The sequence below is a fragment of the Anomalospiza imberbis genome, chromosome 7, assembly GCF_031753505.1.
Source record: "Anomalospiza imberbis isolate Cuckoo-Finch-1a 21T00152 chromosome 7, ASM3175350v1, whole genome shotgun sequence".
Taxonomy (NCBI): domain Eukaryota; kingdom Metazoa; phylum Chordata; class Aves; order Passeriformes; family Viduidae; genus Anomalospiza; species Anomalospiza imberbis.
Genome location: NC_089687.1, coordinates 26,090,097 through 26,112,861, shown reverse-complemented (window position 1 = coordinate 26,112,861; position 22,765 = coordinate 26,090,097). Strand labels below are relative to the sequence as shown.

Genomic DNA, 22,765 nt, shown 5'->3' with positions numbered 1-22,765 from the left:
TTTTGAAACTGGAAGTTGTTTGTTGAGCTGTTTTTACTTTTTTTTTTCTCTGAACTTGCATCAAAGTTTCTTTAACACTTCCCCTCCAACCCCCACCCCCCACCTCAGTTCATGAACAAAGTTTGCTTAGTTGCAGCTTACGTTTGATATGGACTTGACACCACAGTACCGTATGTTCATATGAACATCTGATAACCTGTGAAACAGAAATCACATCTCCCAGTTTGTAAAGCATTAGCTACCTTCTCTCATTGTTGCAGAGACTAAATATATCACTTGCTTTAAAAAAGGAAAAGTTAAAATCCCTTTATTATCCTCATCTGTCCCTCCAGAGCTATCTGAAGCCAAGTATTGGGGGTCTACATGTGCTAGCCCTCTTTGTGTACAAGCTGAAAAGCCTCTTCTGTTCCCCTCTGGCCCCCAGAAGAAACATGCACTTCAAGCTGTGAGCTAGGCCAGGCCAGTGTATTTGAGGTTCTGCTACAGAATAAACAGTTGCATCTTGCTCTTGTGAGACTAAGAGCTTTGGGAGGCATTTCCAGTGCAGATCCTCTATAGGCATAACAAGCTTCTCCCTTTGGGCAAACAAATGACACCAGGGTGCAAAGCTGATCACTTGTGAGAGCAGTTTGAGAAGTGTGAGACACAAAGAATAAAAAATCAACTACATCCCCTGTTGTTCTAGACAGGGAGGGATTGTCCTACTCCTCTCTCATGCAAGTTCTCAAGCTCTGTGTCTGTTGGAGGCAGGGGCTGCAGTGCTGATGGCAAAGGGCACAAGACAGCTTGAAAAGACTCAGAGGAAGAACTGACTAATTATTTTATGTTTTCATGACATGTATTTTGTTTTCAGCAAACTACCTTGTGCAATACAAGCCTATCATCTAGGGATGCACACCCTGTTTCTGCAAAGTCTATGAATTGCTAAGTAATGGACAAATGTCTCTTACTGTAGAAAACTCATCCAAAAGGGTAAGCCGACTTTTTTTTTCCCCAACAGAATCTAGCTTGGTTACTTCCCATGGGCACCCTCCAAACAAGCACTGAGAGAAAAATGAATGTGGCTGAGTCTTTCGGAGAACACCAACAGTGACAGGCAGTGTAATAGGGAGAAACTGCCTTGTCCAGGAGAAAGGGCAAAGCCTGATTTGCTGCTTTCAGCAGGCCTGAAAGAGATTTTGAAATATTTTCCTTCTATATGCATAGTTAATTAAGGCCAGCTGAAACTTCAAAAATATAAGAGTATAAACCAGAAGCACAACATTTTCAGGTGACCTTTGAAAGTGAATTACAAGATAAATATGACCTTATCACTACATTCTACTTTGATGACTGCCTTAATCAATTAGGGAATAATTTTTTCTTCTCAACTTTGACATGAAATATGAATAGAGGCCATAGAAAATTTTCTTTGCATTATTATTATTATTACTACTACTTATTCTCCTTGAAGAATGGCTTACTGTTGTATCATGGCTTAACCTTGATTCATGTTATTGAAAAGAAACAGCAACTTTAAATGCCATGAGAAATCACTTGTACGTAATTACTTCCATGATCTGTTAGGTTATAAACATTGCTTCTAAAGGGAGAACTTTTTTACCAAATGCAGACCATGCATATGGGCAGAATGGACACTACAAAAAGGGTAGGAATTAAGTACCTTTGTACAGGATTCTCTGTTTGCTTTAACAAAGTAGTCAAGTGGAATGACTAATCTGTTAGTCCTTACAGTTGCAAAACACATCAAACTAGAACTGGGAGAGAAATGCTTTCATCTTTCAGGAAACAGCTCAAGATTTCAAAATGGTCTCTCTAAACCTGAATTTGTTTTTTAAATTGCGTATCAAAAAAAACCCAAAAAACAACAGTAACCACAAACTAGTTAGGTCTGCTATTCCAGAGTCAACTATGTCAACACAGTTGTTCCTGAAAACTACTCTGCTCCTTCTACCGCTGACCATTTACATGACATCTCTCTAGTCAAAAAGTTGAGCAGTTTGAAAGTACTACTACATTCAAAATAAGACATGTATCTTTTGGGGGCTTTTTTTAACCAATGTAATCAGCTTCAATCTGTGGACTGGAGGTGAAAAAAGACCTTGTTCCTTAAGTGTTAATTTTCATCAATTCACCTAATTCTTTTATTTTTATTCAACTTTGCACCCTGATAACATTTGCTATTTTCAAATCCATTTCCTTGGTTTGTTTACTGCATGTGTAATTTCTTTTCTTGTTTAAAGCAGTCTGTTAGAGTTGGGAAGGTTAACTTGGAACTCTTGTAGCAGGAACTCAAAATTTAGTGATGTAAGCAAGAAATAGAAATGCCAGAGCCACCAAAGAGAAGACATGCGGCATTGCTTACTTAAAGCCCCATCCTGTCCCCCCAAGGACAATAGCTGCTACCAGGATGGCACCAGCGATGGAGCCTATTATAAGATTGGTGGCACTAGGACCTGTGGTAAAGGATTAGGGTAAGACAGACATAAGAACCAACGACTTCAATCACGTTATGTGAAGCATCTGAAGGGCAGTCAAACAATTCAGGGAATATAGACAGCACACAAGGTGATGCCTCTAGACAGTCTCAACAAGCCCAACTTAACTTACTTTTCTTTAACAATAGGAACAAACAAAGCTGTTGGTCTCTGCATTGTGCTATGCTGACTTCTACCAGAGACAAAAACCTAGTATTAGACAGTGAATTCCATTGTAACTTACTCCATTATCTGCTTCATGAACAGCCAGCTGAGGACACTAAGATAGTGGTGAATAATTCCTTAACTTAGAGGGAAAAGGATGAATGCTGTATGTTTTAAGACTACAGAAAATGAGAAAGAAATAAAAAATCAAGAAGACCTCTCTTTTTTCATGGAGCTCCTAAAAGGTATAGATATTTTAATTTGAGCTGAGAGCATCTAGCACCACTTACTTATCGGAGTCCAGACACCCTACAGTTACATCAATACTAAATTTACAATTGTTTGACAAAAGCAAAGGATTATATAAAAGGGAACGAAAGTTGAAATAAAAGTTTATTTCCACTAAGCTTTCCAAACATCAAAGCATCCTTTCATTATCCTCAAGAAGCTACTGAACAACAAAGTGGGGAAGGGTGGAGCAGAAAAAAAGAGCAACAAAAAGAAGCAGCACAAAATATGTTCGTGCAATTTTCTGAAGAGGGCAAGAGAACACCTAAATAAAATATTAATAATTGACCCTTAAGTGCTGTGTTTATACAGGACAGAGGAAAACTGACAATAGGCTTGAGTAACATTTGCTCTGCACAAAAACTTCCTATTGCAGTCTTTGATGTAAAACATTGCAAAATGAAAGCAACTCAACAGTTCTTCTGCAGCATATCACACACTTTTTGTTTAACCATTTACATATTCAGGAATAGCCTTCAAAAACAGCTCTTACCCCTGTCCCACTCTCCTAAACCGACACTTCTGCACAGCAATTGAAGTTTTCCTAATTAATTGTTCTGAGCTGAGTTTGGAAAAACTGTCACACAGCTAATATAAGGAAGAAAGAGGAGCAGCCAGAGAGCAGCAAAGAAAGAGCAAGGGCAGCTGCAACAACTGAAAGTTTTAAGCTGTTAAGTCGATACTACAAAACCTCCTGCCCCACCCCACACACTGCAATAAGTGTTTGCCCTAAGTTTTAAAATTTACTGCAGGCACCTCACTTTATTGCCTCCACTACATGTTTCTCACCTCAGTGCTTCTGGATATTTGGATTAGTTAAAAGAAAACCAAGTTTTAAAACTTGCTTCCTGCAGTTCCTACACAAAGTATTCAGGAATATGAATAAAATAGTTGGAGTGAAAAAACTATAATTAGCTTTATAGATGAACAGTGCACAAATTTGACAACAAAAATCAAAAGGTAATTCTGCACAATTTGGAAGAATGCATCTTACGTGGACTTACCTTTAAGTCACACCTGGCTCAAATTAACAGGCTTGAGCATGGTGGAGGGTAAGTGCCATCCTGCGGGCATTGCTGTTCCAATTAAGGCTTGCTTGTAACAGCAGCCTAATGAGCCACCATATTTGACTGAGATCTGCAGTTTGCTCTGGATTTCATCAATTGATCTCACAGAACAAAAGACTGAAAACACAGCAAGTGATTTATCTGTAATGAATTTGCCTTGAAAAATCTATAATAAATAAGGCTTGAAAAATTCTAAAGCCAATTTCTTTCTAGCCATAGAATGCCATCTTCTCACAAAAGAGGTACAATGATTAATTGTTAGTAACATAGTCATAAATTAGATAAAGATGTGCCAAATCAACTCTTTTATATCCCTCTTCTCACTATGTTCCCTGGTTGTTAAATGCCCAGGAATGTGTATCCATTTCATAGTGCACATGTAATCACCAAACATCAGTTTATTCTTTAAATAACGAAAATAACTATTACTTTTGTTTACTATAAATATCAAATACTTCAATCAATTTAAACAGAAGATGGTAATATACAAAACAATTAGGTTCAGGTAATAGAAAAGTATAAATATTTAAAAAAAATCAAGCCTGCAGAATAGTAATATGACTAAACAATTTATTTATGAGAGCAACCATTTATTTATGAGACTGGAGTACTCCAACTGTTGAATCCCAGTTTCAAAATACAGAGATCTAAGAGGAACACGATGAGTCATTTTAAGACAGACTGTGCACACAAAAGTACTTAAAATGAGATTACTTTTATGTGTTATACCTTACTGTAAGGATCTATGCCTTATGTTTTATTAAGCATTACCGAATAAATGGTATTATTAAACCGGAATTTTGCTATCAATAAAGGGATGTTTTCAAAGAAAAATAAAAATCCCTATAAACGTCTCTAGTCACTGAACTCAGATGCTTGACAAACCAGAAGTAAGAGGAAGGTCTTGGAACCACCATACTTCCATGCAGACTATCACAAGCAACACTTTTGTACATTTGTTCTTTCTACCACACTACTGCTACAACCTGCAGACACAGATTTATCAGGAGCAATCTCCTGCAGATAACTGCCTGGCACACCTCCTTTTCCTGCAAGGACACTGCTCTGGCATGGCTATCGTACCATCCCTGGCCATCTTTCAGGACCCTGATACAAATCCTACTGAAGGTGTTAAAGCAGAACACACCTAACTTCAGTAGACCTCATACTATTCCCAAAATCTTCATCATCATCCAATAGATTCTACAAGAACCTATTCTACACACCATTTGAAACTCTGCCAGTATTAGAAAAGGCAATTTTACTGCACACTGTCCTGTAGGTAACAACTCTGGTGATCAGATGTCTTGCCTGTTGCTTTGCCAGCAAAATCCTCTGGTTTAAGTTATCAAAGCTAAGTATCCATTTTGGTATGAAATCTGGAAAAAAAACCTACTGGACTGTTTTGTCCTCCATGATTCCTGAAATAAGTTCATAAATCATCAAATAATTAAAGTTATTTCAGCACTTTGAACAAGCATTTACAATGTGCAAGTGAAGTGGTGAGAAAGGAGGAAGAAGGACAGGTCCTGGCATCAGACTGTGATGCTCACACCCTCCCCTGCAGCCACGCAGGGGCCAGCAGGGCCTGAAGGGCATTAGGAACAGAGAGGGAATTTGCATTCCCTGTGTGATTCTATAAACCAACAAAAAGTAGCACTGTCTTGCCCTGAATGCACATTTGTATCTGAAGAAACCAGAGGACAGAGAAATATTGATGAGATGCAGGAAAAAAGAATGAATAGAAACAAAAAGAATGAGTTGGGTAGTGAGCAATACAAGCAGAGGAGAGATGAAGAAAAGCTGGCATTGGTATAGAAGGATACAGGAGCAAGAACAAATGGTCAGGGACACTGGTCAGAGCTGAGTAGCTTGAGACAGCAGGTTAGGGAAGAGACAAACAGAAGAGAACAAGGCAGAATGTAAGCAAAAGGCAAGTGGTCCTCAGCTTGTAGGTAAATCAAATTTTCTGCTCCAGAATCTGTCCTCCAAACCTCTACAACTTTCAGAGTCTTCAGTTTTTAGCAAACAGTTGTAAAAGCTACCAGTAAAACCCACATCAGATCTTTCTCAAGGAAATGACCTATAACCTTCTTCCTTCTATTGGTTTTCTAACAATTGTCCTCTGTGAACACAAAGGTCTCTACTCGTCTGAGAGTCTTGGAGCAGTTTCATGTATGGACAGGCTCCTAGGGCTACAGACTCACACGTGAAGTGCTGCCTCACTGGACTAGAACTGTGTGTGAATGCCTTTGCACTCAGCCTGATTGGAAATCACAGACTGTCCTCCTAATGAGTCCCCCTTCAGAGAGGTGCCACTGTCACATGCCAGATGTCATGTATAGTACTCGAAACATGGAGAAGTTGGAAATCTCAGAGCAGCAAAAGAGCAGTCTTACCATCTGTAGTTTGCACAGTGAATGCAGAATGAAGACAGCTTTTACATGGGCCTTTTTATGTGTATATATACATGAACACAAATTTATATAAATTATAGCCGTTGTTAAAATTGAGGTACTGGGATAACACTTAGGATTACTATTTCCTAGAACTATGAAAAGACAATAAAATTGCTCATAGGTATTCTTTATACATTAATACTACACTCCAGCACTGTGCTATCTTGAGGTAACAGAATCCTAGCAACAGAACCTTCAGCAGCTTTACTGTAAAACTACCTGTCTGTATGACTATCATCAGATTTCATCTGCCTAGCTTGATCATTAGACTGAAAGCCCTGCACATAATAAAACAGTTCACATTACTCACTCTATTTTGCAAAATAATCAAGAAATCCCTTCTTTTTTTCCTCCTTTTCCTTTTTTTTTTTTTTTTTTTGGTAATTTGGTGTAATGGAAACATTTAGACATTTAATTTTACAGTGACAATGTAAAAATTCACAAAGTTATTTTTTTATGCCCCACATTATCCCAGACAGGAGAAGGTTCAACACTGCATGAGCAAACCACATGACACAGACACAGTCAAATCACACGACAAATACGGTCACCACAGGACAAAGCTAAGGGGAACACAGAGGCTCAGGTGCATACGGTTACCTCACACACTAAGGCACCAGACAGAGAACTCAAACTGAGAAAAGTGCTTACTCTATTCCCCACCCTGTGCCTCCAAAAATCACCCCCAAGGCCAGAATGGTCCCTGCCACTGCACCTATTAGCCTGTTAGCGGCCATGCTCACTGTGTGGAGGGAAAAGGGAAGAATTTTTCAGGAAATCATCACATATATGTCTGAAATGACAACATGAAATAATTCCTCAGAGGAATATTTTATAATATAATCCACTGTTGGATAAACAATTCAAATCTCCTCACAAACCTTTGTTTACCAAATAGTGTAGCTTTAAAAATTCTGAAATGAGCTCTATTTGGTTTTCCTTGAATGCTTGCAAATATTTCAATAAGAAGTTTTCCTGTACATTCCTTTCAGCTTGTGATTCTGTTATTTACTCTAAAAGGGAACATCCTCAACCTACTGCTTATTTAAACCAGCCAAAATGTAAATAAATTGCCAATAAAAAAACTTCCTTTTTGATTACCAGAAACTTACTGTATCCATAATAAAATTAAGAAAATGAAAACTGTTTGGAAACAATTCCACCTCAGGAAAAAACAAAAAACCCCAACTTTTAAAGTAATTCCTTTTACTAATTAGTAATATTTTTCTTTGTTACTGCATTTATCAATAGGACTTTCTGTTTATCTATATGACCTAAAACAGGTAACACCTTTTAAAAGCAAAAACCTTCCCTAGAAACCTGCTTCAGGTAACACCCTAGAAATGTTCAGATAGTCTCTTAGCACATCAAGGAATCACTTTTAATTCTTAAGGGAACTCTTTTCAGGAAAAAACTCTGTACATCTCCTATTTTAGAGATTAAAATTTTGATAGATTCATGGAGCCACAATAGACCACAAGCAAGAAGATGAATTCCTTGTCAAATGGGAATTTAGGAACAAAGATTTTATAGACTCCATGCTGAGTGAGGCATGTTTTAAAATATTTTGGGGTTTTTTATCCTGTTTCATAAATATACACACACACACACACTTGAGACATAAGTTCTATATTAAAATAAACAAAGAGTACTCCACTAGTCAAAGGCCTAATTCTGCAAATTAAATTTCGAACAGGAATCTCATGTGTATATGGAGTCCCACTGATTTCAAAACTGCTAACCCACACTCTAAAGTAATTCAAAGTTTCTGCAGTAACCAAAAACTAACAGCAAGAACTCTTTGTCTTCCCCAAACTGCTAAATGCTCTGTACATCTGCTAGTACAGGATACAGTAGGTTGCTGAGTTTAGAGTAATTCGAGAGTCATGTAATAATAGCAACATAATTAAGGACCACAATTTTTTTATCCTGATATAGAGAATGGAGCCAAAAAGCAATTGATGGATGATGGAAAAGTCTGAAAAGTGCAGCAGAATAGCAGTCAATTGTCAATTATCACAACAATACATAAATAAATAGCAACGCTCCCTAACTATACATGTTCTAATTGTAGCAAGAAAAATGCTTGGAGTTTTGGTGTGAAAAATATTAAACCTATTAGATGAATTTTCACATCATGAGTGTTTCATTTTATTCAACCTTATGGCTAAGGAAAAACAACTATTTTGGTTTCTGTCTTAGACTTGTAAACTGGCATATGACATAGGGAGTAGTAAGAGATAAAAACTTAATGGAAGCTACTCTTATGTATGTTGGGTCATTACAACAAAGGAAACTACCGCTGTACTCTTCTGAAGTCTTCTCACAAAGGAATTCCCCTATAAGCACACAGAAGGAGATCATAGTGTTCAGTCTCTTAAATTCATTTCTAGGTGATTCAACATGAGTAAATTACTGTAACACCATAAGAAAAATAATCCATCTTTTGAGATCATTGAGGTGCCTTGAACAAAAGCAGTCTGCCATTTTGCAGAGGACTCCACTGAAAAATGCAGCCTAAACTTTGCAGAAATCCATGCACATACTATCCATTTAAGGCTTTTTCCCAGAATATTTCAACGTTGATATATTAATTTTCACTAAGGTATCTCCATTCTGAACTAGATGAGGCAATCTGACTTACAGTAATTTATCAAAGGTAAGTGTACCTTCTGTGTTACCCTTCCTATAGACCTTTTCACAGAGGAGGGAAAAATTTCTTTCCTACCAGATTTGGAAATGAACAAAGTAAAATTCATATGCTCTCAGCTGTAAATCCTGCTCTCCTCAACCACTCACACACAGAACTGAACAGCTCTGCACTGCTGGTCTCCCTAATTTATTTTTTTAAGACTCTCTAAGCAGCATTCCACTGTCAGGAAATGGAATGGAAAGTGGCTTGTAAGGCAGAGTACAAACCAGGCAGCTCTACACTGAGCAATGTTGGGACTGGGAGTCCAGGGAGCACCTGTACAGATTCCTTAGACAAATCTGGACTGGTCTACAGAACCTCCTTCACAACAGTAACTTGTTTCAAGATGATCTCTTCAAACAGTTCTTGGCAAAGGTCTGCTGGAGCCATTCTGCCAAGGGGTAACAGAAAAAGGCACACAAGATAGATGTAGAGCCATTCCAGAGGGACATACCAAAATCCTGTCCTTCCTTGAAACCTTGGTACTTTCAGAGTAATGAGTTCGAGTCTGAGTCCGCAGGACTACATTTTTGAACAACTCTTCTCTTTTCTCCATCTACCTTGCAAATGGAGCAGAAGAACCTGGGACTGGGGACTTTGTAAATGCATAGGACTGGATGAATACAGTCTGATGCTGAACAGAGCCCTGATGACAGGAAAGACATTGAAGAAAAACTGGACAGCACAAGTCCAAAGATATCCAAAGATATTCTTTGGCAGAAGAGTCGGAGAGAAACTCAAATACTTTCCTTCCTCTTTGAAAAAGTTTTTGGATTATTTCCTCAATACCTCCTCTTTGTGTTTGTATTTCATATGTAGTTGAAATACATACCAAGTACATAAGAACAAGCAATGATGACTGTAAGAATAATTTATCAAAAATCTTAATTTCTTTTTTCTTTCATTGCAATACGATTTCAAGGAATCTGATTTTACCAGGGACATTCCACTTTTCCCTTTTTTATGCCACAGCTCTCTGAATTAGTTGACTAAGTAAACTGAAAATTTCTAGTAAAATATAAATATTCAATGACCATATAAAAAAATAAGAGCTACACTAAGTCAGATTCCAATCACAATGAAAAAAATAGAGAATAAGGGACAAAGGAAAAGAACATTACCTGTTGAAATCTTCCCCAAATTTAAGTTAGAAAAGTAAAAGTTTTATCAATTCTCAAAGTAGAAAAACCTACTTCCTCTACATGAAGCAGAATTTTACTGTCTTGGTCTAAACATAAGCAGTGCAATAGTATTTGCTTTTTATATGCTAATTCTGCTACCATGTATCAACAGAAAAATATCATTAATACTTAAAAGAACATAAAAACTGAAACAAAACACAAACCCTTGGGTCCTTCATCCTTCTTGCCACCAGTATCCCTGACAGGATCATCAATGCTGCAGTCTGTTCCAGCCCAGGAGAAATTACAAATGCAAGTGGCTTCATTACTACAAACCTAGGAAAAAATGTGACAGCAGTTAGTTTCTAACTACAGTTTATTAACATGTCACACTGCATTTATTTAACATGTAATTAGACATTTAATTAATGGTATAAAACTCATCTATTTATATTTTGTAACAATAGCACTGGGTGTTTGGAATGACATAATACACCTAGAAGTTTGCCTCAACCCTCCTAATACTTTCACATGCTAGGAGAAGCAGAACTGGTTCTATCATCACTGGCACTACACACTGGCACAGGCTGTGAAAAACAACAGAAATTTAGCTAGACTAGTTAGATCTTCACCAGCCAACTATCTGGACTTTGAGCCTGGATGCCCAGAAGGGATACAAACATTTGCCTTTGAAAGTTCAGGACATGGTTACACTTTCCAACCTCTTGTTTACAGCTTGCTCCCATGTAGAACAAAGTCGATATATTTTCACTGGTTTTGTCAGCCTTTTTCCTAAGCAGCAATGAGGAATGCTTGTCTGGCTTCTAAAAGAGAGGGAACAGTTCTTCCTCAGTTTACATTTACCTGAATGACCTCTAAAAAAGAACTTAGCACTCTAAAATTGGCAGTATATTTATTAGATACAGAAAAACCTATCCAGCGGACAAAACCTAAACCATCAAATCAATAATAAGAGTTAATAGCTATAAACTTTCCATATGAAAAAGAACATGGAATGGTGTTTCTAGAAGAGGTTACTGTGGAAAAAAGCATGACAAGAAACAGACAAAGAATAAAGTTTTGATTATAGGACTAGTAATGAAGTCAATCATTAGACAAACAGCTAAGAATGTCTTTTGGACACTGGAACATAATGTGAAAAAAACCCAGGAAACAACCTACTCACAAATGATTCTAAGTAACACGTGATTTTTTTAATTCTACTTTTATCATGCTCTGCTTTTAAGCAGCACTCACTGGAGAATCTTGCCTAAGAACTTGAAGATAAACACATTTTATGGCAGGTTTGATCAACTGAAATACCCTTTTAAAAACAGGAATTGTAATAATCCAAAACAGAAGAGGTAAGATAGTCGATTCACCCTTCATGTCACTCTCAAAAAGTACCAAAATGATTTCTAATCTCCTAGATACTTTACTTTCAAATTTTAAAATTTTTATTCTTGATTTTGAACCTAACCCTCTACTTTGAAATACTCAATTTTATATTCAAGTATAGACAACAAGAAGAAATAACCCCGTCCTGTACAAAGTCTAGCCCTTTAGGCAAGTATTTGTCTCTCTGAATCCCACAGTGGAAAAGTTGTATTGGTATTTAAAACAGTGATCTGTTCATCAAAACAGACCTAACATCCTAGGCAAATGAACTTGTGGGCAGAATAACAGAACATAATGTGCCTGAATGTAAAATGATAGACTTTGGATCTGTTTAAGAACCGTTTGGAACTGTTCAAGAACTCCCTCTCTGCTGAGGACCCACAGTTTGGAATTTTAATTATTTAAGCCATAGGCTATAAATCTAGGAACACAAGACCAACTTTATAAAGGTGTTAGTGTGCAGGAAAAAGTTTAATTCAAGATGGCAAATAGCTTGAAATATGGATTGTACATTACAGAAGTCCTTCCAATAACTAAAGTCAAAGGTCTTTCTTGCTACCAACAAACCTAATTAATTGGATATAATTGCAGAACCAATGTGAGAACTTTCCTTTCTAATTTTTTTTATGCATCACAAAATTGCAGTCTTCTCCTGAATCCAACATTTGTGGTTTCAGATCAAAAGGTCTTAGGAAGACTTTCAGGTGTTAGGATCGGGTAGAGCAGAGAGAGCTGGGGAAGCTGAGCTGCTCGCTCCCAGTACAGACTCACCCCATGACCAGAACAGACTTTTCCATTGGAACCAATGGGACAGCTGCTTATGTTCAAGGACTGAATTGGCAGGCACTTTTTGTCCAGACACATCATCTGAGGTCCACATGGAGCTCCATCCTCCACATAACCCAAATCCGTATCATCATCTAAAAGAACATGAGCACCACTAGGAGAAATAAGTTTTAAGACAGTATTAGTGTTATGACTGGAACCTTTTGAAAATATTAAAAGCATGTCGATGTAGACACTGAAACCCCCACACCTTTGTTTCATTCAGACAGACTGAACAAAACTGTAGAGTTTTCCTGTCTGTCCACAGCAATGACAGTGTTCCAGTTGTCAAAATAAAACTAAGTCTAGATTAGGACTTAGACACTCAAGAAGGGCATCTTAGGCTTTGGGGATTTTTAAGTCTCTGACAGACCATTTTCCTTTTTTTTTCCCAAATGCTGTGAAATACTATTTCTAGGAAAAATACTAAAAAACTAACTACCCATGTGATTTAAATAAAAACACTAGTGGAATAATGGAAGAATTAAGAACCACTGTTCACTCAGGACCCAACTATGTAAGACAGTACTCTTAGGGTGACAAAAACTGCAATGTTGCCATGTCTTCAAAATACAAACCCAGTATTGTGCACAGACCCAGTAGTGCAGGAGACCGAAACTCATTTACCTGTTCATTAACTGCACTGTAGGTGAACATCCTACCCTGCCACAACTCTTCAGTTTCCTCCCTCTCAGCCTTCACTTCACGACAGCTGTTTCTTTGAGTATTTAACACTCAAAATCAATACACTGAAAATACTGGTCTTTGGCAATCACAGACTTTCTCCACCCCCAGAAAAACATAAAGATGAACATAAAGCTCTGACTGAAGTTCTGCTATTGGAGGGATCAAGCAGAAGATTCAGGAATATAACCCACATTTTACCCTCTTTAAATATGGAATTTTAAGCTTTTTATGGTTTGTGGATTTTTTTTTAATCAAAAGAAATACCACTCAGAATAATGATTTTGCTTCAATTACCTAAAATTCACAGAATATCACATTTATGTCTCTCTTAATTCAATTAGGTTTGACAGAGATAAGCCATGTCGGAATACTGCATTATCTTTTACCTGCAGTCCACTATGCGTCCTTGATGATAAAAAGAATTTGGGATAATTTCTCCTTGAACTTGACCAACTCGTGGAACTCTAGTAAGATTAGTACAGAGCAAAAAGCCACAGAAAACATCACTGGAAAATGAAAACAAAAATCATAATATTACTGGAATAATATGAGGTAAACTTACAAAAAAGAAAGTCTGGCAATGGTGCTGCTGATCACAGTAATATATTGCCATAAGCCATATAATAGAGAGTGCAAGCCTGGAAATAAAATATTATTTTATTTAAATGACAAAAGGCAGAACAAGTCATCATTTATTTCAATGCACCAGTGAATGTTCACATGAGCACAAAATGTATCTGTGCTCCAAGAACAATCCAGTACAAGTAAGAGGAGCCAAACTGTACAAAGCTTTTTCATGTTAGTCTGAATTGCTTTTCTCTCTCTCTGGCAGCTTACACACCATACCTCAATGTCAAGTTTGAAATTTTCATTGCATTTTATTTCCCTTGCAGGACAACAGAACCGTAACAACAATTTTTAGTGTGCAGTTGTGTGTGCCCAAGTTTTGGTAAAGAATCTTCTTTTTAAATTTTATTTTATACCTGCATATATTTAAATATATTTTATGTAATATATACAATATATCTTTTATATCTCCAATAGAAGGATATTAACTAATGCTGATTGTCCTAAGTTACAGAAGCAGCTGAATGAATGCTGGAAATTGACTTCGTTAAAACTGAAATAAACATAAATAGCCCTTCAGCCAGATCATTGTCCTGCATCTCTCTAGTAACAAAGAAAAACTTCTATAGAAATGAGGGGTTTAACATACACATTAGAACACACTATCCTCATCTAAACTAAACAACTCCTTTCCTTATGATCCTATCTGAAAACTAATAATATTTTAAAAATCCACTATATACAAGCATCAAATAGTCAAAGAGGGAAAATGCTATTCCAAAGCTGAATTTGTATGTGCATAATTAAAAATTACAAGACAGAAGTAAATCAGGAGAAATTAAGTCTAATTAAATTACTAATGAGCCTTAACTTGAAAAGTAAATTTAATCAAGTATTCATCTAGTAATGATCATATGGAAATTAATCAGGCCTTTTCTCTATAACATTCAAATGTCTCATGGTCCTCTCTGGTCAAAATAAAGGTTGGAACAAACTTGAAACAGCATAACCTGATGTCAGTCCCAGAGCACGTGAACAGAGTGTGTGTATTTGCAGCCTAATTTATCCCCGCCAAGTCTGAGGTGTTTTTATGTTATGAACTTGTGATTTTTTGTTGTCTTGTCCCTCAGCTCCTCTGAAATAACTGAAGTCACAGTATATTCTTCTGAAAATCTAGAATTATTTACAAGTCTATTGCTGAGTCACTTATAGATTTGTCAGAGTGCAATTTTTTCAAGATGCAAACCTCATGAGGGAAAAGAGATTCAAAATAAAGCAAAACAAGCTGCTGAAACATGCATGGAAAAGTAGAAAAAGTAGACAATATTAAACCATTACCAATCTATTCAAATTACAAATAATCTCTACCAAACTGAACTTACTGTTTGCTGCACTGTATCCATCGGTCTCCATCCTTTCCACAGTTTCCTTTTGTTGTGCCTTCTGTATTAAGCTTTTCATAACAAAATTTGTCAGATCCTGAAGACTCTGTTGATGATGAAAAAAGAAACATGCTTTCCACTAGCAACATGACAGCTTTGAAACCTGCATAATTTATTGCAGCTGTTTTCTGAAATTTTTTTTAAACAAAACATCCATTTAAATACACATGTATGTGCACAGATGGTATCTTCCAATGACTAAAAGGGAGAACAGGCTAAACTGAAATACCCACTGATATGTTCAAAATATGCTCTGAACTTCTAAAAGTAGCCTCCATGGTGTCTATATTGTATTCTGCATATGAAATTTTGCTGTGGTCTAATTTTGTTCACTTCATAACAGTTGCACATAGATTTAATCTAGTTGTTTTTCACTGCAATTTTTCCTGATCTGCATTTCAGAAGATTTTATATAGGACATTTATGATAAGCATATGTTCTGACATAATCTAAATGTTGATTTTATTCTATTTTTCAAAAGTTCACAGGAAACCAAACGTGGACACAGTGTAAATTTTACTTATTTTTAGGAGAAAAATTCTGAACGAGTAGGTTTTAAACCCATAATTAGTTACTGATGAGCTCATTTGTTTTTTCTAAAAACGAATCTAAAAAGCACAACAATTATATAGAGGAAGATAAAATAATAAGACAGAGTGGCCTCAGTGGCAGTTATGATTAGACAAAATGTACAAGAACACACTAAACGCCAGAGCACAGGACATCCTGGTAGTTCTACTCTGCTGAATTGTCTCCAAGGCATTACACAGAACAGTCAGCCCCTCTCTGCTACAAGCAAAGCCCATTGCAATTCTGTTTAACTCAACACCTCTGGACTTAGATCCATACAATGCATATTTAAGTTCACACCAATGTACTACTTTTCCTGACTTGGAGGACAGTGTAGAAGGAGAGGCAAGGTGGAGCAGCTTCGACATGAACCACTGATGGGATAATGGAACTGGTGACCGGCATTACGAAAACCCCAAAATATCTGTTTTTGAACTATACCCAAAAAATCCTCAACACCCTCCCCCCAGTCGCATTTGCTGCCCTACCCAGATCTGCAGCCACATCATCACTCTCACTGACACCATTCCCAGGTTCAGAATTCCACTTGGCAATCAAGCCATTTTCCCACTGCAGTCTACTTACTCTACTGATCAGAAAACTTTAACTTGTAGTGACAAGAACAAAAAATAAAAACATGAAAAGTCCAAAACAGAGGCAGGAATGAACTAGAAATAAAATACATTTAAGGTAGTTAAAGTCAACCTACTAGATCCCCAGATGTATTTGCACTGATTATCTCTTGTCTTGCATTCACCATTATAGCAACGACCCTAAAAAAATACAACATGTTAGGAATTAGAACTGAAAACAACTTCATCTCCTTCCCCTCCCACAACAAATGTCTCATTTTCACCCTTCAAATGCATGTTGGGATGTAGATTCCATGAATTTGGGTAGATGAAGTACACATTTTGGGCCAGATTCCCAAAGCCAGTTTGTATCCAATACATACTGACACTTAAGCAGTTGCTTTATACCTTTACATAGTTGGAAAGAACTTAATAGGATGGAGTGTAATAAAATAGCTACCTATAAAATGTAGAGATACCAAGTGGATTTCACTCGAAGTAGAAATTATTATTATTCATAGAGTGCATAAAACACAAGCAACATTGATGTTTAAAGGATAAAATATATGAAGAAATATGGAATACAGGATTTAAAAAAATCAATTCCAAAACAAAACAAGAATGTGTATTTGGTTGATTTCTATTTACTGATGTGCAGGGATTTTAAAACATTGCATACCTGATTAGAATCACAGGCATACCCATCTTGTTTATGAAGATTTGGTGGACACTGAAAAAAATTAAGAATCTTGTCATGTGCACGGTAATAGTACATCAGAGAATCACATATGGAATTTTCCTTCTTTTAAGAGAACTGGACAACATATAAAGAGGGTTGAAAACAATTAGTGCAATAATCTTCATAGCTACAAATATAAATGAAAAAATTAACATCTTGAGCCATGAAATACAATGTTCAAGTCTAACTTTGTGCATATTCCAAGAATAAATTAATGACATGAAGCAAAATGAAAGCCAGTGTGTTCAGTAAGAGGATATTTGGTAGCTAATACTGGGGCCACATTTGCAGCTCTGCCGCCACATGCATTTCAGTTCGACCACAACAGTGAGGAGCACCTGGTCACAGCCTACCAGTCTGTTGCTTACCCAGCTTCAGGGGGCTTAATGATCTTAATTGTTATGTTCCCTTGGCACTGGAAATTCTTTCATACAAACAAGTCACTAGGTCCAGAAACCTCAGACTACTAAAGTAAGGACTTACTTTAAACCATGCTTAAGGTTTTTTCCTCAACTAAGAGAGATCTGTGAAAATTTGGAAAGAGAATGCTGCTGCACTGCACTGTGCTAGCCAATACTCTGAGGGCAGCTTGAGAAAGCCTTTCTCTCTCTCTCATTAAGAATGCTCCATCTACAGAGCAAAAGATTTATGATAAAATATTGGCCATAGCTACTTGTCTATGTGTTGACATCTCAGATGATAACATTAAAGGAAGTTATTGTTAATTTATTGGCATTTATAACTACAGCCAATGTCCAAAGAGATTGTGATTTGTCCTGAATCTCATTTCTTCAAGGCTAAGAACTTGATGCAGTAGATGACTGCATCAGTTATGAAGTTCTTATATAAATAGAATAAATATATAAACATTCAGTAATGAAAAGGAATATATGTCATCTAAAACATCAAAGTTGCTGTGAAAATGGAAAATGTACAGGATGTTGACTATTTAAAGGAAATCAAATTGAAACAACATTCTGTTTGCTGTTTATTTTATATTAGCCAAATGTTTTCAGGACAAATGTGTAAGATCCACAACTTTTAAAATTCTCATACATGTGCACACTCTTAGAAAACATAACACACTTTAGACAAGTCTTACAAGGAGCAATGGAGGGATCTGGGGTTGTTTAGCCTGGACAAGAGGAGTTTCAGAGGGGACCTTCTTACCCTCTACAATTCCCTGAGAGGAGGCTGTGGAGACATAGAGGTTGGCCTCTTCTGCTCAGGTAACAAATGACAGGATGAGAGGAAAGGGACTTAAGTTATGCTGGGGAGATTTAGGTTGGATATTAGGAAAAACTTCTTGAGCGAGAGTTGTCAAGCATTGGAACAGGCTGCCCAGAGACACAGTAAAATCACCATCCCTAGAGGTATGTAAAAGACCTGTAGATGTGGTATTCAGAGACATGGTTTAGTGGTGGAGTCGGCAGTGCTGGGTTCATGGTTGCACTCAATCTAAAAGGTCTTTTCCAGCCTAAATGATTCTATGTTTCTATACTCCATTAGATGTAATTTTCTACAATTCTATTTTAAGCCATTTTATTTCATAAAATCTTAGTGCTATTACCTTTGAATACATTCACATTTGCAGTGTATTCTTATTATTTAAGTTATAGATGAGGCAATGATTAAAGAAGGATGCCTGACACAAATATTATACACAAACCCCCAAGAGTTATAAAAACCAAATAAATCTAGAGAAGTCATCTTTTGAGTCCACTTAGATTATTATTTTCATGAGTTTACAATAGTTTACACTCCATTATTACATCACCATTTTGGGTATATGATTGTGCAGTTTGTCAATACAATTTTCCTGTTAAATGAATACAAAAAAAAAAGAGTGCAAACAAACATCAGCAGTGCAAGCAGAGAACATTTCTGCACACATACCTGTCCAGAATCCCCAGTGCAGAACTCTGCAATGTCACACTCATTCACTGCATATCGACAGTCATAACCTCGTGGGAAAAACTAGAAAATTAAAAACACAGTTCAGCTATAAGAATACATAAGCTGCTCCTTTTCCTTCTATCTAAAACACACTCTGAACTTGAACAGGCTGCACATGACTGCCACGGGCAACTGAAAAGAAAAACCAATATATGGCAGCAACACTCACAAGACATGATGTATTACAGCAGGGTCCATCACTACAATGAGCTCCATTAGAAAGAGAGCACTTCTTACAACAGTCTGCATAGCATTCCTGAAGAAAGAAATAAGCAAAAAGTTTCATTTTCCATTTTAAACAAGTTTTTTTTCTTCACAATCTTTCCAACATCAAATTATTACGTACCAGCAAACAAAAGATTCAGTTTAACACTGAAATTATCAGCTGGAAGGAGCCATTGCAATACTTAAATACTAAAGGGAAAACAGTGACATATAATGCTATAGCAACACAGGGATCCACATCTTCTGAGTCCTGTGCCAAATTTATGCTGCTTAGTTCAATAGTTTTCAATGCAGGAAAAAAACCCCAACCTAATTACTGGTGCAATTATATCTAAATACTAGAATGAGGACTCAAATCTAGAGGGCAGATTTTTGCAAAAACATTATTGGAGTATTTCTGCAATAGAAAAAAAAAAAAACAGTTTACTTGTTCGGTCTGAAAACAGCAGTTTACTTGTTCGGTCTGAAAACAGGCACCAGTCTCCAAAGTACAAGTAAGGAGTCTCTCACTCCAGATATGTTATCCAGGGAAAGCAAAGAAGTAAGCACTTCTCCAGTGCAACTCAAAAACTGCTGGGAAACAGCTTTATCTTGTCATTGGTTTCACAGGAACTGTTCAGAGGACACCGTCTTTGCACTCATTGTCATTTGAAAAAATGTTTTAACACAGGCTTTTAACAAAATTGTTCCCAAACAACAGGCAAAACAAATTCATTTCCATAACCTTTCTTCTCTCCCTTACCAATCACTTAATTTATCTAAATAAATTTTATAAGAAAGACTTGTGGAGCAATATGTAACTCTACTTACCATTCGGAAACCACAATCACATTCTTCTCCTGCTTCTACATATCCATTTCCACACTCGGTGGCTTCAAAGAGCTGAAAAAAAAAGCCCCCACCCCTGGGGTGTGTAAAGTAAGAATAAAACCAGTGTCAAGTGACTTCTGTGTCACACACAACCCATTTCTGCAATGCTACATAAATGTGCTGTCCCAGACAATGCAGGTGCCATGCCTCGGTGAAGGAAAGGCAGTGTGGTTTTCAAATGCTGCTCATCAGAATTTTTCAGACATGAAAGGCATACAGCTAAATCACAGGAATGCTGGTCCTCTTTAGGAGAATACTGTTCTCAGAAAACCATGATAAACAGAGAGAGACTACAATAATATTTAAGGGGATGACATTTGAACTTCATTCCTGTTCCATGGACTCCCATTTTTCTGATAATTCCTTCAAGAAACCAGTCCACATTATCATTCTTGGAATTTGCTCAGGTACCCACACTTGCTCATGAAATGAGCTACTCTCTGTTCCTGTGCAAAGTTTGTGCATGAAAATATCAAATAGAAAGAAATACTGCCACAAGGAAGTCCTATGTGCCTTATTAGTAAGTTATACACAAGCATATACAAAGACTACTAAACAGCTAATCCTAGAACCAGATACATACAATGCAGATAAATTCTGCAGTTCAGGATGATGCAGATCCTATAGTGGTTTCACACATCATAATTTTGATTAAAGGTACTTTTCAGTCTTGTCACAGAAATAATTCTGCAAGAAACTTGTCTGTTTTCAATATAAATCGGCTTTAAAATCATATAAGAATATCAGGAATCACCAATTTAACTGGAATATTAGCAGCAGAAACACATCCACTAGAACATGGTTGAAATGAGAAGTTAGACGTTAACAAGTTAAAATGTGAATAGATTAATCTAAGGGTGAAAGATGTGAGGAAATCTTTCTGCAAGGGCTTAGTGGAAGTAAAGCTGTGGAGAACCAGCAAGATAAGAAACACAACATATAATACAATACAAATTATATATAAACTTGTATGGAATTCTTCTTTGGTAGTTTTGGTTGGGGCAGGGGCAAATCATAATGCCTAGTAAAAAAGAAATACAACATTTCACTTTTGTTGTATAAACCACAGAGGTAATCAATAGCACCTGTAATTTTGGGTGCCAGAAGCAAAACAATAGTAAAGAAATATCCATATGTGCTCTTCTTCACCAGTAATGCCGACAGGATTTAAAAAAGCATTTAATTTTTCTTTTTTTCCCTCATCTTTCAGCTCCTGTTTCTCCTACACTTTGGTGCAAACAGCAAGATCTCTTATTCTGAAACTGAAATTCATTTCTCTATAAAACAAGAGAATTACAGAACACAAGCAGGCATACATAAATTTCCTATGGCAATCAGGAACCATTTAATGTTCATATACATGTCAGAGCATAACTCAGGATATAATTTTAAAAGTGGCATCAGGGTGACTTCCTTAACAACTCTGTTTTACTTACCAAAGGATTAAAGACACAATTTTCTACCTTACCTCCTGACCTCTAAATAAAAGCATTCTAAACATTATATGATTATTTTTCCCTCCCAAAGTACTTTAAAGCTGTGAAGCACTGGCACAGATAATATATAAAGATAATTCAACTATTTTCCTGGGAGCCTTTTCACCAAAATAAATGAGATTTTTATTCTGTCAAATTGACAACTTCTTCCCATTACTTTGCCTGACAACTGTCACTAAAAACTGGAGCTGTGTTTTTCTATTTCCCTACTTATTCCTTTGTGTAAGAATTCTTGTATTCTTATTCTATAAGCAAAGATTGCTACCCTGGGAACAGATTCAAAACCATTTGAACGAGCAAAAGTTTTTTTTAGTTATTGAGCAAGGTGATGGTCCACCAAAGGGTATAGCATAGTAAACAGAACAGCCTAATAGCCTCATGTGGTATTAAATTCTACAAGGACAGCAGTTTGACACAATGATTAAATAGAATATTAATGCTTTGGATTGCTCTTACTTGGCAAAAAGAGCCACATGGAATATTTTTATACTGCTCAGCTTTACAGGGATGTCAGGCTAACATTGTCTTAGAAAAAATTATGACCTTGGTAAGTTTTTAGGCAAAAAAGCAAGGGTAGAAGGAAACAGCTATGAATGATAGTTTGCTAGATGTATATTTGAAATGAAATTAAGCTAACATTGAGAACAACAAAAAGTTACTACTGTCTATATGACATCAGCTATGGATTTCTATTTCCTAATGTGGTAACTGGCATTCTTTTTAACAACCCCAGACACAAAGTCTAAGAATTAAGTATAGGTGGAGCATACACTTCTGGATTTATTTTGCACTACTTCCAGCTTAAGTAGTGCATTTATACTGAAAGCAACATTTATCATTATTTGAGTATGAGGAATTATGGAAACCAAGTTGCATTCCTCTCAATATTATTTTTAAATGCTAAGGACCTGAACAGCTAATTACAACCTCAGGAAAATACCCACACAGATATCTGAATAAATTTGAGAACAGATGACGTCAGTGAAATTATAACATTTTCTTTAAAACCTGTAGCAGAGGTCCTGACTACTAACGTATTTATTACCTTTGTTGGCCTGTTAAAAAGACAGGCACCTCCCCCACGAAGTAAAAATTCTTTGTATTCTGCAATGCTGCATTTGGAGAATTTCCTGGAATGGTACACCCTAA

The 22,765-nt window shown here is 36.6% G+C and overlaps 1 protein-coding gene across 12 annotated transcripts in view; it reads right to left on the bottom strand.

The window, feature by feature from the left end:
• The window catches only part of ADAM23 (ADAM metallopeptidase domain 23), a 70,723-nt gene that overhangs the window by 6,988 nt on the left and 40,970 nt on the right, over positions 1-22,765 (bottom strand). For 4 of the 12 annotated variants that reach the window (XM_068196138.1, XM_068196140.1, XM_068196141.1 and 1 more), the window contains 12 exons: positions 22,662-22,761; positions 20,061-20,132; positions 19,195-19,281; positions 18,966-19,046; positions 17,010-17,060; positions 16,468-16,531; positions 15,129-15,234; positions 13,566-13,685; positions 12,439-12,607; positions 10,494-10,605; positions 2,366-2,456; positions 142-196 (listed from right to left, as the gene is read on the bottom strand). In XM_068196138.1, the coding sequence (XP_068052239.1) occupies positions 142-196; positions 2,366-2,456; positions 10,494-10,605; positions 12,439-12,607; positions 13,566-13,685; positions 15,129-15,234; positions 16,468-16,531; positions 17,010-17,060; positions 18,966-19,046; positions 19,195-19,281; positions 20,061-20,132; positions 22,662-22,761 (1,108 nt within the window). Of the gene's footprint in view, positions 1-141; positions 197-2,365; positions 2,457-5,171; positions 5,201-7,107; positions 7,199-10,493; positions 10,606-12,438; positions 12,608-13,565; positions 13,686-15,128; positions 15,235-16,467; positions 16,532-17,009; positions 17,061-18,965; positions 19,047-19,194; positions 19,282-20,060; positions 20,133-22,661; positions 22,762-22,765 lie in introns of those variants that run through there. The other 8 variants (XM_068196146.1, XM_068196148.1, XM_068196147.1 and 5 more) reach the window with 5 other exon arrangements.